At 53.8% G+C, this 15,068-nt stretch overlaps 1 protein-coding gene and 1 long non-coding RNA gene across 9 annotated transcripts in view; one reads left to right on the top strand and one right to left on the bottom strand.

Annotated features, from left to right (window-relative positions):
• TSPOAP1 (TSPO associated protein 1) overlaps positions 1–10,231 on the top strand; it is a 26,087-nt gene extending 15,856 nt beyond the window's left edge. For 3 of the 8 annotated variants that reach the window (XM_058705753.1, XM_058705748.1, XM_058705747.1), the window contains 13 exons: positions 323–700; positions 786–1,004; positions 1,342–1,533; positions 2,105–2,968; positions 3,603–3,702; positions 3,794–3,948; positions 4,524–4,692; positions 5,060–5,131; positions 5,556–5,588; positions 5,766–5,869; positions 5,954–6,025; positions 6,287–6,397; positions 9,073–10,231. In XM_058705753.1, the coding sequence (XP_058561736.1) occupies positions 323–700; positions 786–1,004; positions 1,342–1,533; positions 2,105–2,968; positions 3,603–3,702; positions 3,794–3,948; positions 4,524–4,692; positions 5,060–5,131; positions 5,556–5,588; positions 5,766–5,869; positions 5,954–6,025; positions 6,287–6,397; positions 9,073–9,252 (2,649 nt within the window). In that variant the 3' untranslated portion in view covers positions 9,253–10,231. Of the gene's footprint in view, positions 1–322; positions 701–785; positions 1,005–1,341; positions 1,534–2,104; positions 2,969–3,602; positions 3,703–3,793; positions 3,949–4,523; positions 4,693–5,059; positions 5,132–5,555; positions 5,589–5,765; positions 5,870–5,953; positions 6,026–6,286; positions 6,398–7,048; positions 7,111–9,072 lie in introns of all 8 variants that reach the window. The other 5 variants (XM_058705752.1, XM_058705751.1, XM_058705755.1 and 2 more) reach the window with 5 other exon arrangements.
• LOC131498453 (uncharacterized) overlaps positions 10,183–15,068 on the bottom strand; it is a 12,227-nt gene continuing 7,341 nt past the window's right edge. Inside the window, exons 3-4 of the long non-coding RNA XR_009255435.1 lie at positions 13,239–13,353; positions 10,183–10,454 (exon numbers count right to left, since the gene is read on the bottom strand). This is a non-coding gene — a long non-coding RNA (uncharacterized LOC131498453). The remainder of the gene's footprint in view (positions 10,455–13,238; positions 13,354–15,068) is intronic.

Genomic DNA, 15,068 nt, shown 5'->3' with positions numbered 1-15,068 from the left:
TGGGTCTCTCCTTGGGATATGGGTCTCTCCTTGCCGTGCTCAGAGATCTCATCTCCCCAACCTGGCACAGAGATGCCCTGCCGCTGGCATTTGGGCACTGGGTGCCCATTTGGGCAAGCAGATCGGTCGAGGGCATGGGCTTTGAGAGCAGACGACTGTGATTCAAACACCGGGCCACCACTGAAGCCCTGTGGCCAGGAGGATTAAGTGAGATAAGACATGCCAAGGCCTTAGTGTGCTGCCTGGCATAATGCTGACTGCCATTGCTAACCATCATCGTGTCTTCGACTCAGCCACCTCCACCTCTACCCTCTACCTGCAGATCATGGAGGTGGCGTCCCCCACGGCAGGCAGCGTGCTGGTGGAGCTGTCCCAGCTGCAGCTGATGCAAGTGTGCCGTGAGGTGGCTGTGCGCACCATGTCACCCCACGGCGAGTCAGCTGACTCCATTCCAGCTCCTGTCCCCCCAGCCCTAGTGGCAGCCTGCCTACCAGCCACGGTCTCTTGCCCCTCACCGCAGCCGGGCTCGGAAGCCAGACCACCCCTTGCTCCAGCCTCCCCGGGGCCTGGAGACCCCCGCTCTCCCCTCCGGCGCCCTGACCCCCACGGAACTCGAGAGCCCCCTGGGGCCCCCCCAGCAAGCCCTCCCGGAGAGGCAGCAAAAGGATCCCCCGAGGAGCCCCCAGCACCTTGCTCCCAGGTACCCTGCTGGGGAGAGGGGGAGCGGGTGGAGGCTGGGACAGAGGCCGAGGGCTTGGGCCCTTCCTCAGTACCCACCATTCCAGGAGGAGGCTGGGGCAGCTGTGCTGGGCACCTCAGAGGACGGGAGGGCCCGCGAGCCAGCTGTGGGAGAGAGAGCTCCTGACCCTGCAGCTTCACCGCTGGCCCAGGAAGAGGCCCTTCTGGCACCCTGCTCCACCCAAGGAGCTCTCGCCCAGCGGGTGCCCTGTGCTGAGGCCTGCCGCGGAGGAGAGGCAGGGTCTGGGCTGAGGCCCAGGACTGAGGTACGGAGCTGGGGACACACTGGGCCACCCAGAGAATTGGGGCCTGCCTCCCTGCCTCTGCCAGCCAAAATCTGGGTGTCCTCTCCATCTAGTTTCTGTTCTGGTGTGTGCTCCGTGTCTGCTTCTTTGCCACTTTGTCTTCCCAGATTCCTCTTTTCCTTTTGGCTACTATCCTCTTCCCCCCACCGCCACCCTTGTGCACACCCCCCATTTGGGACATGACTCTCTCTCCCTCTGCCAAGGGACCCCTGTCATTCCAGCTAGGGCTGATCCTTCTGGAGCCCCCTATGCCTCCTCAAACCCTTTCCTCTGTCTTCCTTTGTCTCACCTCTTGCAGAGGGAGGACACGGCAGAGCTCGGGGTCCGTCTGGTGAACTCCCTTGTGGACCATGGCCGCAATTCCGATCTCTCAGACATCCAAGAGGAGGAGGAGGAGGAGGAGGAGGAGGAGGAAGAGGACCTGAGTTCCAGGACTTGCTCTTTCCAGAAGCAGGTTGTTGGCAACAGCATCGGGGAGAATGGGGCCAAGGTAACGGGGTGAGGATGGGCTCATGGGCCCTAGACCTCTGGTTCTCGGGTCTCTGTCCTTCGTGTCAGCAGCTGCTCCAACCACCACTGAGTGCCAGCAACATTCTAGGTGTGTGGCCTGGGCCCTGTCCTGAGCAGTAGATAGGAAGTTACTCAGGATTCTGCCCTCCTGGGAAGAAAGGAGAGGCTGAGGAGCCCTCTTCTGCCCCTTCTCCCCCTCCAGCCTGCCACATGCAGCACCCTGGTCTCCTGAGATCCTTTCTGGGAGCCTCTGGGGAGGGGTGGGGAGGCCTCCCTGCTGTCACAGGTGTGGTCTGCTCCCTGCGGCTCCTGTCCCTCGGGCCCCAACATCTGTGCAGCCTGTTCCTGAGGTGTGTTCTCTAATTCCTCCTCTGGCTGTGCTCTGGACTTGCTGTGTGGCTTTGGGCCAGCCCCCTCTCTGGTCTTTCCTCTTGTAGGAAGCTGAGGGAGGGCTGTGGGGTTGCATGGAATCCCTCCCCTCATTTGAGGACAAAGGTCACAGCTGTCTCCTCTTCCCACGGACCTCTCTTCCCCACTGCCCTTCCCCCCAGCCCCAGCCCCAGCCTGACCCCTTCTGTGAGACCGACAGTGACGAGGAGATCTTGGAGCAGATCCTGGAGCTGCCTCTCCAGCAGTTCTGCAGCAAGAAGCTTTTTAGCATCCCCGAAGAGGAAGAAGAGGAGGACGAGGAAGATGAGGGGGAGGATGAGGAAGACGAGGAGAGGCCAGGGGCAGGCTGTTCTTCTCGAGACCCCGGCCCACCCGAGTCTGCATTGCTGGGGCTGGGCTGTGACAGTGGTCAGCCTCGAGGACCTGGCCTGTGTCCCTTGTCTCCAGAGCCCTGCAGGGGTGGGGACCGCCTGGAAGACATACTTGGACTAGTTGGTGGAAGCATCCGGAGGAAAGGAAGTGGCTCCCCTGAGAAGCCCCCAAACCGCAGGCGGTCCCCAGATCCCCGTGAACACTGCAGCCGACTTCTCAGCAACGGCGGGCCCCAGGCCTCCGGACGACCGGGCCCCACACGGGAGAGGGGCAGCCCCCCTGTGGGCGAGGGGACCAAGGGTGTGCCAGAGGCTGGTGGGAGAGGGCGGCCGGCCCCTTCCCGGAGATGCTCCCGTGGCCGGGCTCCAGAATCTAGCCTGGCCAGCTGCTTCTCCCCCAAGTGCTTGGAAATCAGCATCGAATATGATTCTGAGGACGAGCAGGAGGCGGGCAGCGGTGGCATCAGCATCACCAGCTCCTGCTACCCTGGAGATGGGGAGGCCTGGGGCACGGCCCCCATAGGAAGGTCCAGGGGGCCTCTGAAGGCCAATTCGGGCCCCACCCCCTACCCACGCCTTTCGGCTTGGGAGAAGGGGGAGCCAGAGCGGAGAGGCCGTGGTGCGACTGGCAGAGCCAAGGAGCCACCCTCCCGGGTCCGTGCCCACTGCCCACCCTGGCAGCCCCCTGCCTGCTGCCGCCTGGTGGCTCTGCTTGCTGCCCACCAGCCACTCCCATTCCACGCTGCCGCCTCCATCCGCAGAGGTGGGGCTGGGCCTCTGGGCTCCCTCACCCGCCTCCTCCCACCCGCATTCCACTGCTTTGCTGCTTCTGCCTGTCGGAACTGGGATGCACAATATTCTGTTACCGCTAGTCGCCAATTGCCGCCAGCCAGCCCCCTGCCTGTGGGCAGGGTGGCCCTGTGCTTAGCTTAGTTACGTCTTCAGGACACTGACGGTGATGTCCAGCATCACCCGACCCCGATGCTGAGAAGAGGCCCTCCTCTCCCATGCTCCTCGGGCAGCTCTGAGACCCTCCCTCTTCTGCACTCACCAACAAGGGTGGCCGGAGCCGGGGTCTCCCCTTCCACCCTTCCTCCCCCCGTGGGGGTGTCTGATGTCTCCGAGAGATTGGGCCCAGGCTCCAGGAGAGGAATGTTGTGTCCCGGCTCTGCTGTGCTGCTTATGCTGACAGGGCAGAGCTGGGGAGCGCGTGTGGGGTCCTGCCCCTGCTGATGCCCCACCAGCGGCTGGTGTGTCACTTCTGCTCTCTGCTGCGCTCTCTTTGCAGGCAACAGAGACTGGGGAGCCCAGAGGGCAGGACAGCTCTGGGCGGAGGGGCCCCCTGCGGAGAGGGGCCCAGGCCCCCAGGACGGGCGGTACCGAGTTGGGTGAGCACCCGAGGGGGGCTGGGTGAGGCCGAAGGGGCCTTTCCTAACCTAATCCTTTGGCGAGACCTTACTGTCATCGTTCTTTCCACAGCCTCTCTGAGGAGCCCCCCGGCAGAAGCGCCGGTTTACCAGGACCTACCTGTCCGGGCCTTTGTGGCTCTGTTTGACTATGACCCGGTGTCAATGTCACCCAACCCTGACGCTGGGGAAGAGGAGCTCCCCTTCCGGGAGGGCCAGATCCTGAAGGTGACTGACTGATTGTCCAGGTCCCCCACCCTCTCTCCTCTCCTGTACTGGAGGTGTCCTAGCCTTCACGGGGGAGACCGCAGCTTCCAGAGCCAGAGTCCTGACTCTGACACTTGTAGCTGTGTAACCTTGAGTAGATGCGCTAGCTGCTTTGGACCTTAGTTTCCTCATTGGTAAAATGGGGCTGATGTTCATGTCCACCTCCCAGAGATGGTTGAGGATTAGGTTCAGGGCATGTGGGTTACTTTAGTGGCCCGGGCACACCGCACAGTGCGACTGCTCCTGGTAACGTTACAGTTTTCGCTGAGTCTCCAAGTATTTACTCCAGGCTTTTTGCTGCTGTTCAGAGGTTACAGAGATCTAGCCTGGGGTGGGCTGGGGGGATGGATGTGCAGGCAGTGAGTGATGCTGTATGAATCCTTATTCTTGGCTGTTTCCCCCTGTTTCCTGTTTCACGACCCACAGAAGGTAGAGCATTCTTCTTCAGTTCTGAGTGTGGTGCTGTGGGGCTCAGGGCCTTGGAGCCAGGGAGCAAGCCATATTGGCCTCTTGAGATGACTGGTCTTTGCCTTCAGGTGTTTGGGGACAAGGATGCCGATGGCTTCTACCGCGGTGAAGGTGGGGGTCGGACAGGCTACATCCCCTGCAACATGGTGGCTGAGGTGGCTGTGGACAGTCCCACAGAGAGACAGCAGCTGCTCCAGCGGGGTTATTTGTCCCCAGATATTCTCACTGAAGGCTCAGGTATGTCCTGCTGCTGTCCCTTACCTACCTCCCACCACCCCAGCTCCAACTCAGTCCCTCGTGAGCCATCTGTATGTCCAGGGAACATCATTTATCTGGAGTCTAGCAGAACCTGTAGAGCCTTGTAGAGACCAGTGTGGCCAGTGTGGCCACAGCAGTTAGCTTGCCACGTGGAACGGGGGTCTGTTGCAGAGGGGATGGGCCATGAAGTTTGGGTCCTTGAGGTCTAGGATGGGAGAGGAAAGCCCTTTAGAAACTTGAGCGCAAGAACCCTGGCACAGTCCAAAGAGGAGACTCCAGAGACACTATTCTGTCCCCCTCCCTTGCCTCAGTTTCTCTCTTACATATATTTTCCTTTCTGGATCAGGGAATGGTCCCTTTGTGTACTCTACAGCCCGCACAGCTGGGCCTCCCCCCAAGCCCCGCCGCTCCAAGAAAGGTGGGTGAGACCCCCCTTCTCCCTCGGGGCCTGTGAGGATGAGTGGGGGTGGGGAGCACTGCTTGGCTTTCTGGGGAGACATGAGTGGGGTTTTGAGCAGGTAAAGGGAATTAGGGAAGACCTTCATCCACATCCATTCCCTCCACTGGGGAGTGTCCTTTTAATGGGGACGGGGAGTGATTTGCCGGGGCCTCCGCTCCAAAAAGCACCTGACTGTAAATTCTGTGCAGCCTGGAGCAAGTCCTTGACCTTTTTCTGGGTCTTAGCTTACTACCAAATCCAAAGGGCTGGGCTCTGTTCCCTGAACATCTTTTCTCCTGTATCCCCTGCGTGAGACCGAGCATCCTGCCTGCCCTGCACCACCCCCAGCCTGGGATGAGGAGGGAAGTGAGGGGCAGGGCTCACCTGCACATTCTCTCCACAGCTGAGGCAGAAGGCTCTGCCCAACTCTGTGCAGGTAGGGGCCATTCCTGTGCAGGGGAGACTGGGGAGAGGTGGGGTTGGGTGGCCCCTCTGGGCTCTCTCCAAGGGCTGCAGCTAGTGGAGAGGTAGTGAATAGGGGCTCAGCAGTGTGGAGGATGGTATGGTGTAGGGGGTCCAGAGAGTCCCCAGTCCTCTCCCCCTTCTCCTGCAGGCCACCCCCAGCAGGTCTCCTCTGCCAGCTTGAAATCCTCCCGTTCCATGGTGGCTGCATTTGACTACAACCCTCGGGAGAGCTCCCCCAACATGGATGTGGAGGTGAGGACCCCCACAGACAGCCCAGCCAAGGGGGTGGTGCAGGGCCTCCCCAGGGCTGACGTCGGCCTCTTGGGCTTTCCACAGGCAGAGCTGCCCTTCCGGGCAGGCGACATCATTACTGTGTTCGGTGACATGGACGATGATGGTTTCTACTATGTGAGAACATGGGGGGGGGGGGCGGGGAGTTGCTATATATACCCCCTTCACCAGCCCTTCCAGGGAGGGCTCTACCAGAGCCAGGGACAGGGATGAGCAAGGGTTCCTGAAGGAAACCTGGAGGAATGGACCAGGCATTGACATGGACCAGGCCATGACAGTGATGTTGACCTCAGGCTGTTCCCCCAGGGGCTCCAGGGCTGAGGGGGTGGGGCTGAGGCCTCTTTCCTAATCTGAGCCTCATCAGCATCTCTTCCCCAGGGGGAGCTCAATGGACAGAGGGGCTTGGTTCCATCCAACTTCCTGGAGGGCCCTGGACCTGAGGCGGGCAGCTCAGACAGGGAGCCTGGGACATCCCAGGCCGAGAGTCAGGTCAGTGAAGAGCTGGGCTCCCAGCTCAGGAGTTGGGGCTGTACCCTGCCAGAGTGGTGGTGGGGGCTCAGACAGTGTTGTGGGAGGGGAGCAGTTGGCTATAATCTGGGGGAGCACTGTGCAGAGTGAGGCTTCAAGGGAGAGCCCTGCCAGGGCCAGCTCCCTCCCAGTATGTGCCGCTCTCTGCAGAGGAATGACGGCTGTGACCCTGATCCCAGGCCCATCTCTTCCAGCTACCCGCGCCCCGCGGGCTGATGTTGGTGAGGGGCCTTGTGAAAAAGGACCCCTCTAGCCCTCACACCTGTAACTAGTCATAGCCCGGGTTTCAGGGAACCTCCTACCCTGTCTCCCAGGTGTCTTTTAAAGCCAGTTGCCCAGCAAGGCCCAGCAAGCTTCCTGGGTCCTTGTTCTTAGAGCTTGCTTCTCCTTGGGGTGGGTGGAATACAGCTGAGTTAACAGCCTGACGGCGCAGGGAGAGGGGATGGGTCCTGGCCCCAGTGGGAAACCCTGGGCATCTGTCTGCAATATTTACAGAAGCAAAGGCTGTGCAAAGCAGGACCAGTTCCTGTGAGCTGAGTGACCTGGTGACTGGGCAGGGAGTATGTGAGTCAGTCCATAACCCAACTCCTCTCTTTGTTCCCTGTTCTTCAGAGAATGAGGAGGAGACGAGTCCAGTGCTAGATGGAGATAGATATATATAGAGAGAGCAACATGTAAGTGGGGGACTGGCCCCCTCTGTTCATGTGACTCCCCACTCCTTACGTCACCATAATCAGATAGCACTCCTTTGTCCTGAATACTGGAGCTGACCTGGCTTCTCTGCTTTCTCCTAGGGATTGGGGGAGGGAGATCTTTTTTTTTTTTTTTTTTTTTTTTTTTTTCAACGTTTTTATTTTATTTTTGGGACAGAGAGAGACAGAGCATGAACGGGGGAGGGGCAGAGAGAGAGGGAGACACAGAATCGGAAACAGGCTCCAGGCTCCGAGCCATCAGCCCAGAGCCTGACGCGGGGCTTGAACTCACGGACCGCGAGATCGTGACCTGGCTGAAGTCGGACGCTTAACCGACTGCGCCACCCAGGCACCCCATGGGGGAGGGAGATCTTGCTGTGGAGCCAGATCTGGGTGCAGGATCATCCTCTCCTTTTGTTTTTACCTTGGGCAGTGCCAGCTGCTATAGGAATACATGTCATTTTAGCTGACTCCATATTAGCTGACTCCTCATATTCTATAGCTCATGCGGCTTATAGAATGTGGTGTAACATCCATATTGTGACTCATCTGTGTATTATGATACCATATGACTATGGTATTATAATATTGTGATTATTATTGGTGACAGAAGGATGATATGGTAATTCCACCAGTAATAATAGTCTCCCCACCCTTGTCCTCTGCATCATGACCTGTTAGGGGATCAGATGCATGATTTTACTTCCAATTCTCAATCTTCTCTGCCAGAGAGAATAAAAGGGGGGCTTAAACGATTGAAATCCATAGATAACCCCAAACCATTCATCTCTGGGGCTCAGAGGCCCCTTCGTTTGTTTCCCCAGCAACCCCTCCCTCCTGGGATGCTATGGAAGGAGCCCTGGGAAGGCGTGGCTGGTTAGTGGTAGACACCTTGGCCTCTAGGTGCCGGCAAACCTCTTTGAGGGCAGGCCCTGCCATGTCACCAGGGCCTTGGGTTGGGGGGTCCTAGGCTGGGCACCCAGCTCTCCTGCCTCTGGTCTGGGCTTTATGGCTGGCTCTGGCCAGGAGACTGCCAGGCTGTGGTGGTGAGTCGGGGGCAGGCATTGAGGAAGGGACTGGAGGGCAGGGGTGGGGAATTCGTTGGCGGGCAAGATCTGATTGGGCTGTGCCAGGGACAGGAGGTCGAGGTAAGGATGTGGGAATGGGGAATAGGGGTAGGGAGGCTTCCCGGTGGCTCTCCTGTTCACCCAATCCCTGGCCTTTAGGCCACTAATGGCACTGGCTGGGCCTGTGGCAAGGGGAGCCATTCATGGTTGCCAGTGGAGCTAGGAGGAGGTTCAGCAGGGGACATATGCTGACAGGGGCAGCAGGGCAGCCTCCAGAGCTAGTGGTGGGGCTGAGTGGTGCGGCTCTGGCCCTGGCTCCCCACAGCCCTCGGAGAGGTCATTTAAGGAAGAGTCCCAATCTCCTCCTCATGGGACTGGAGCACTGCATCTGCTGGACTGGCTGAGCGTGCTGCTTCTGTCTGTGAGGCGGTGCAGGAACTGCTTTCCCTAGTGGGGCAGGGGGGCGGCGGTGGCTGCTTCTAAGTGGTCCTGGTCTTCCTTGCTGTGAGGGGGTGACATGGGGGAATTGGGGGCACCCATCCCGAGGGGTAGGTCCGAAGACTCCTGAGCTCTGTCAGCCCAGTACGCTTTAGGAAGACCCAGAGAAGGGGAGCGGCTTGCCCAGGTTCTGGAAGCAGAACTGGACTCTATGTCTGTCCCTCTGACTCCCAGCTTAGTGTTCCCTCAGCATCATCATACACATTCACCTCTCTGAGCTCTGTGTGTTGGGGGAAGTGAGGGGGGGCAGTGGGGCTCTGGTTCTTGACCATGGGTCTGTGACATGGAGGGCTGTAAGTACCTGAGATTGTAGGGTGAAGGTGTCAGGTTGGGGCAGGGAGCCAGGCCCTGACCTTGTCCCTTTTCTCTCACATTTCAGGACTGGGCCAGCTCAGCACAAGGGCCCCTACTGCCCAGAGTCTGGTCCTGTGCCCCTGGCCCTGGCAGCTTCCCCACAATTGAACTGGGGGGGCCACAGGGCACAAGCGAGAAGGTGTGGGGTCTCCTCTCCAAGGGAAAGCAGCTCCTAAGGAAACTGGGCTCTGGGAAGAAGGAGTGATGCTGTGTCCCATCCTGCAGGCAGAAGCGGCCCCCTGAGGCCCCTGGGGTCACGGGGTGGGGAAGGCCTTGGACGCCCATTCTTCTGAGTTAACACTGTGGCACTTGGATGGGAATCAGAGACTCTTTGAAGGTCAGAGCTAGATGAGTCCTCAAGGATGAATCCTCTGGAGGGGCACCTTCCTCTTATAGGAGGGGAAACTGAGCCGCAGAATGAGAAAATCACTCGGTCAAGGTTGCTGAGCACCTCAGTCACAGAGCCAGGACCTGTGACTCCCCGTCCATCCACCTATGCCTACTTTCCCGCCACACGATGCTAGTCCCTTCTTTGATCCTCCCCGCTCCGATGGCACAGGCTATCCTGACATGTCTTCCTTTCCCTGAAGGCAAGTTTGCACTGGATCCCCTGGAGCCCCCTCCCCATGGGGCAGGCGGGCGGAACCCTGTATATATGTACATACTCAGTGCCTCAGTCCAGCCTCCTCCACCTCGCTTCCACCGCACAGGCCCAGGAAGGAGACAGGCCATGCCAAAGCGGGCCTAACCCCGCTCCATAGTGCTCCACCCCTCCCTGCCAGCCCGGCCTCCTGGCCCCTGTGTGTCCCACCCCCAAAGGCCCTGGGGCCAGCGGGCAGAAAGCAGGAGTTGGGTTTGCCTTATTTTGCTCATTGGATTCAACTTCTCGTTTGCATCATTTTCCTCTGGCCCCTGTTGGAGTCTGGGGGCTGAGGAAGAGGACAGATTTATGCAGCTATTTTCATACATTCCCTGTCCAGAATGGGGTAGAGAGCTCTCCACCCTTACCCTCACCACCCCCTCTAACCCTGCGGCTGGGTGAGTGTCTCTGCATGTTTCCTTCACTGTGGTGGGAGATCGTTCGACTGAACCCCCACCCCCGGCCTTGGTCTCCAGGGGTGTGGAATGGTGGGGGTATTTGTTTAAAAACACATTTTATTATAATAAAGTCTATTTTCACAAAATCCATGCTGGGCTCTAACTGGGGCAAAGGGCTCCTCGAGGGGCGGGTCGTGCTGGGCTTTGCACTTGACTTCGGAACTCAGAAGTTACATCCGAGGGTGACTGGGGCAAAACCAATGGACACGAACACCAAGCAGCTCTTGAGTTTCTTTTCCACAGAAGACGGTGTGGCAGCTTCCCGAGCCCCTGGTGGCAGGGCCGGGTGTTTGGAGTTGCGGCGGGGTTCTGGTGGGAGAAAGAGACCTGGCGAGGGGACGGGAAACCCCAGAGAAGGCACCAGTTTCAGGGCGGCAGACTGAACACCTCCTGCAATGTTGACTTTCCCATACTAAGTGCATAGAAACAACAGATGTAAGAAAAATGCAAGGAAACTATATAGTTCCACTTGAAAGCAGGAGGGCGGTGGAGGGGTGGGGGGACTCTTAGCAGACTAGAACAGCAGAGAGAGGACAGAAAAACAGATGGGAGAACGTCCTCAGAAACCTCAAAGCAGGGTGTGTGTGTGAGCCCCGTGTGCTGCTCCATGCCTAGAAGTGGCGCAGACAGAGCAGAAGAAACCCTGGGGGCTACTGGCAGCTTGCTTAGTCCAGATTCTGTGTGGGAAGCAACCAGGTCAACTGACTATTGCACATTCTCCTCCCCAGGGGCCCAGGGGCAAAGGTGAGGGTGTCTGTCTTTATTTTTTATTTATTTATTTATTTTTTGAGAGAGAGAGAGAGGGAGCAAGTGAGCAAGGGGCAGAGAGAGAGAGAATCCCATGAGGGGCAGAGATAGAGAAGTGGGCTTACCCAAAGTGGGGCTCGAGCTCGAGGGCGTCTGCCTTTAGATACAACAGCGGGAGTGGCAGCGTAGGTCAGAGACCAGGTGGTACTCTAGGTGGTTGGCGACACCCAGGAGAAACCAGAAGTATCACTGCCCAGGCGAGGAGCCACCAAAGTGCCCCCTCCCTCTCTCACCGAATCCCTGCAGGTCAGCAGCCTTGCTCACCCTGTCTTGCAGGGGCTCTCAACTACTAAGGCCAAGGCAAACTCAACATTGAGACTCGACAAACATCAGTTGGGACAATGTGAACAATGTTGAGCCTTCTGACCTATGAACGCAGTACACCTGTCCATTTCTTTAGGTCTTTAATTTCTCTTGGTAATTCGATCTTGTCCATCTTCTGTCCAATTTATCCCTAATTATTTCATTTTTAACGATTTTATTTACTTTTTAAGTTTATTTATTCATCTTAAGAGAGTGCGAATCAGGGAGGGACAAAGAGAGAGAGAGAGAGACAGAGAGAGAGGGAGGGAGGGAGAGAGAGAGAATCCCAAGCAGGCTCCACACTGTCAGCAAAGAGCCCGACAAGGGGCTCAAACCCATGAATCATGAGATTGTGGCCTGAGCTGAAGTGGGATGCTCAACTGAGCCACCAGCTGCCCTAAGGTTTTATTTTTAAATAATCTCTACACCCAGGGGTACCTGGGTGGCTCAGTGGGTTAAGCGTCCGACTTCAGCTCAGGTTGTGATCTCACAGTCCGTGAGTTTGTTCAAGCCTTGCGTCAGGCTCTGTGCTGATAGCTCAGAGCCTGGAACCTCTTTTGGATTCTGTGTCTCCCTTTCTCTCTGACCCGCTCCTTCTCACGCTCTGCCTCTCTCTGTCTCTCATATATATAAAGGTTAACAAAAATTAAAAAAAAAAAATCTCTATACCCAACGTGGGGCTCGAACTCACATCCCCAAGATCAAGAGTCACAGGCTCCACTGAACCAGCCAGGCACTCCCCTAATTATTTCATATTTTTGATGCTATTATAAACGGTATTGTTATTTAAAATTTCAGATTCTTTGTTCTTAGTATATAGAAATACAACTGATTTTTATATTTTGGCTTTGTATGCTGCAGCCTTACCAAACTCACTTATTAGTTCTAGTAGTTTTTGTAGGTTCTTAAGAATTTTCTACATATGTGATCATACTGTATATAAACAAAGAGTTTTACTTCGTCCTTTCAAATTTTGATGCCTTTTCTTTCTTTCTTTCTTTCTTTCTGTCTCGGTCTGTCTTTCTTTCTCCCTTCCTCCCTCCATTCCTTCCTTTCTTCCTTCCTCCCTCCCTTCTTTCCTTCCTTCCTTCCTTCCTTCCTCCACTGCGTTGGATGGAACCTCTAGTACAGTGCTAAATAGAAATTATAGGAGTGGACACACTTGCCTTGTTCCTTGTCTTAGGGAAAAAGAAAAGCATTTAGTCTTTCACTATGAATAATGGTGTTAGTGACATATATTTTTGTAGATACCCTTCATCAGATTCAAGGAAGTTCTCTTCTACTCCTAGTTTGCAGAGTTGGGCTTTTTGATTTGTTTTTTTTAAATAGTCAGTAATGGATGTTGGACTTTGTCAAACGATCTTTCTGCATCTAATGGGAGGTTATATGGTTTTCTGTCTTAGTTGTGGTAAATTTCAGTGATTTTTCAGCGTTAAACCAACCTGAGTTTCCTGGGATAAATTCCACTTGGTCATGACCTGGGAGGAGGATAGAGGATGAAAGCCTACGAGCTGGTATGTCCCCCTCCTGTTGAGTTTGAAGAGTGTGTACAAGGCACAGATAAGGGCGTTGGTGGGAGACTCACAGCTTAGAGAGACTCTGCGGTTATAATTTGGGCTCATCCACTGTTTCCACCCTGCACTTACCCGGGGGATCTTACTCATTAGGGATTCTCCATGTACTTGTGCCCAAGTGAGAACTTCCCATTAGGTCATAATAGTCTAGTCGTCAGGGTAGAGGAAAGGAGCTGTGTTTCCACTCCCCAGCCCAGCCAGGGTCCAGCATCACCATGTAACGTCCCCTTTCACAAACTTTTGCTGGCCTTGAGGGGCTGTTTTCCCGCCTTGCTGTCTCTACATGGTGGGCACTGATCTGATGAGGGCTAGAACATGCAGAGAGGAGGGGGACTGGGTAGCTCCTCCTAGCCCCATCCCCTGCTGGAGAAACCTGGCCCCTCTCCCTCTTAGTCTGTGTTCCCCTTACCAGCTCTTTTTATTTTCTCTTCTCCAACAATTTCACTTTTGTGTCTCATTTCCGTGACATCTCCATAGTCAGATTTGGCCGATGGGTCCTGTAGCTCATGTTAATTCTGCTTTGCCTGAAATAGGGCTTAATTGAGTCTACTTGTAACAGAGAACTTAATTGTAGTACTAGATGTGTAAAGATAATGGAGCAATGTCTTTCAAATGCTGAAGAGAAAGAAATTTGAACTTGAGTTTTATACTTAGCCACATTATCAGTCATGCTACTGAAGTCTCCCACAGGCGAAATGCTTACCCCATATGCCGATGCTATCATTTCAATCTTTGGTAGTGTTTGACTTCATATTAAGTAAACCAAAGCAAAAGTAATCCAAAACCACTGATTATGTAAAAAAAAAAAAATCAAAATTTGCTACTTTGGGAAGGTAAGGTGGAGGGAGATGTTACTAGTTTTGTTTTGTCTTGCCTTTTTTTTTTTTTTTTTGGTAATGAAGTTATTTTATTTTTTTTTGTGAAACTATCAAACAGAGGAGCATTGGTTTTAAAATAACCACCCTCCACCCAACCCTTTCAGTTCCATTCCCCAAATGGTAACCATACTTAATAGGCTTCTGTGCCTGTTTCCAGGATTTTCTATGCATATTTAAATGTATATATATATATGCCCATAGCATGCATGTGTGTCTGTGTGTTTTGCATGAATTGTATCATGTGGTATATGCTTTGTAACTAGCTCTTTTCTTTTGGCAACATATCTTTCTGTATTCCTATGTATAGGCCTCCTTCATTAGTTTTTATTTTTTTTTTATGAAGGCCCTAACGTGGGACCTGAACTGACAACCCTGAAATTACGATTCACATGCTCTACCAGCTGAGCCACCCAGGAGCCCCGCCCCCCTTCATTAGTTTTAAAGGTTGCATAAAACACCATTATATGAATGACCAGTGTGTCAAACATTTTTTTGATGGACATATGGCTTGTTTCTGGTCTTTTGGTTGTTGGAAATGAGACTGAAATGAACACTCTTGGGCAGGTATCTTTATGATTTCCTAACAAAGCATCTGAAGGATACATTTCTTCTTGAAAGTAGAATTGTTGAGTCAGAACAAATGTACAGTTTGGATTCTGACTGACATTGTCAAATTGCCATCCCGTGTCGTGGGGGCCAATCTGCACTTATATTTTCACATACTGACTGGTGCTGGCTTTATTAGCTTTTTACAATTTTAACTAATCTGATTGGTAGAGTTGCTGTTGCATTCTTTTACTTTGAGTTTAGTGCTTCATGTTTTTAGTGTTTTTTTTTTTAACTTTGTCTCATGGACACTTACCCTACCCCCACTACCAATAACCACAGGTATAAAGGGGTTTAATTGAATATCCATTCAACATTTGTATAATCATATCATTTGACTTGTCTTTATCTCTACAATACTACCTGAAACAAATTTGGGAACTATTTTTTGCAACTAACAAAAGCTTGAATAGTCACTTAAATTTTTTTTGTTTAAACCTTGTTCATTAGAGAACACAACCTTTCTAGGATGGGGGTAGGGGTTAAAAATGTCCAATGTTTTTCAGATCTATGTCTCTGCCTTCTAAAGAGAACTAAAAGAAGCATACTAAAACTTTTAAAGAAAGAAAACACTTATACGATTTTACAAGTTCTGTGGAGAAACTTAATGACAAAATTTATATACCTATTTCAAAAAGGGAGTACTTAGGAACAAACCTAACAAGAAGGTAAAACAATAACACTTCAATGAAGAATATAAAGGTAGACAAATAAAATGATGTACTGTGTTATGCAAGAATGTAAATTCTAGGAGA

The sequence above is a fragment of the Neofelis nebulosa genome, chromosome 16 (assembly GCF_028018385.1).
Source record: "Neofelis nebulosa isolate mNeoNeb1 chromosome 16, mNeoNeb1.pri, whole genome shotgun sequence".
NCBI classification, from domain to species: Eukaryota; Metazoa; Chordata; class Mammalia; order Carnivora; family Felidae; genus Neofelis; species Neofelis nebulosa.
The sequence above is the reverse complement of the archived record's forward strand: the minus strand, read 5'-3'. Positions and strand labels throughout refer to the sequence as shown.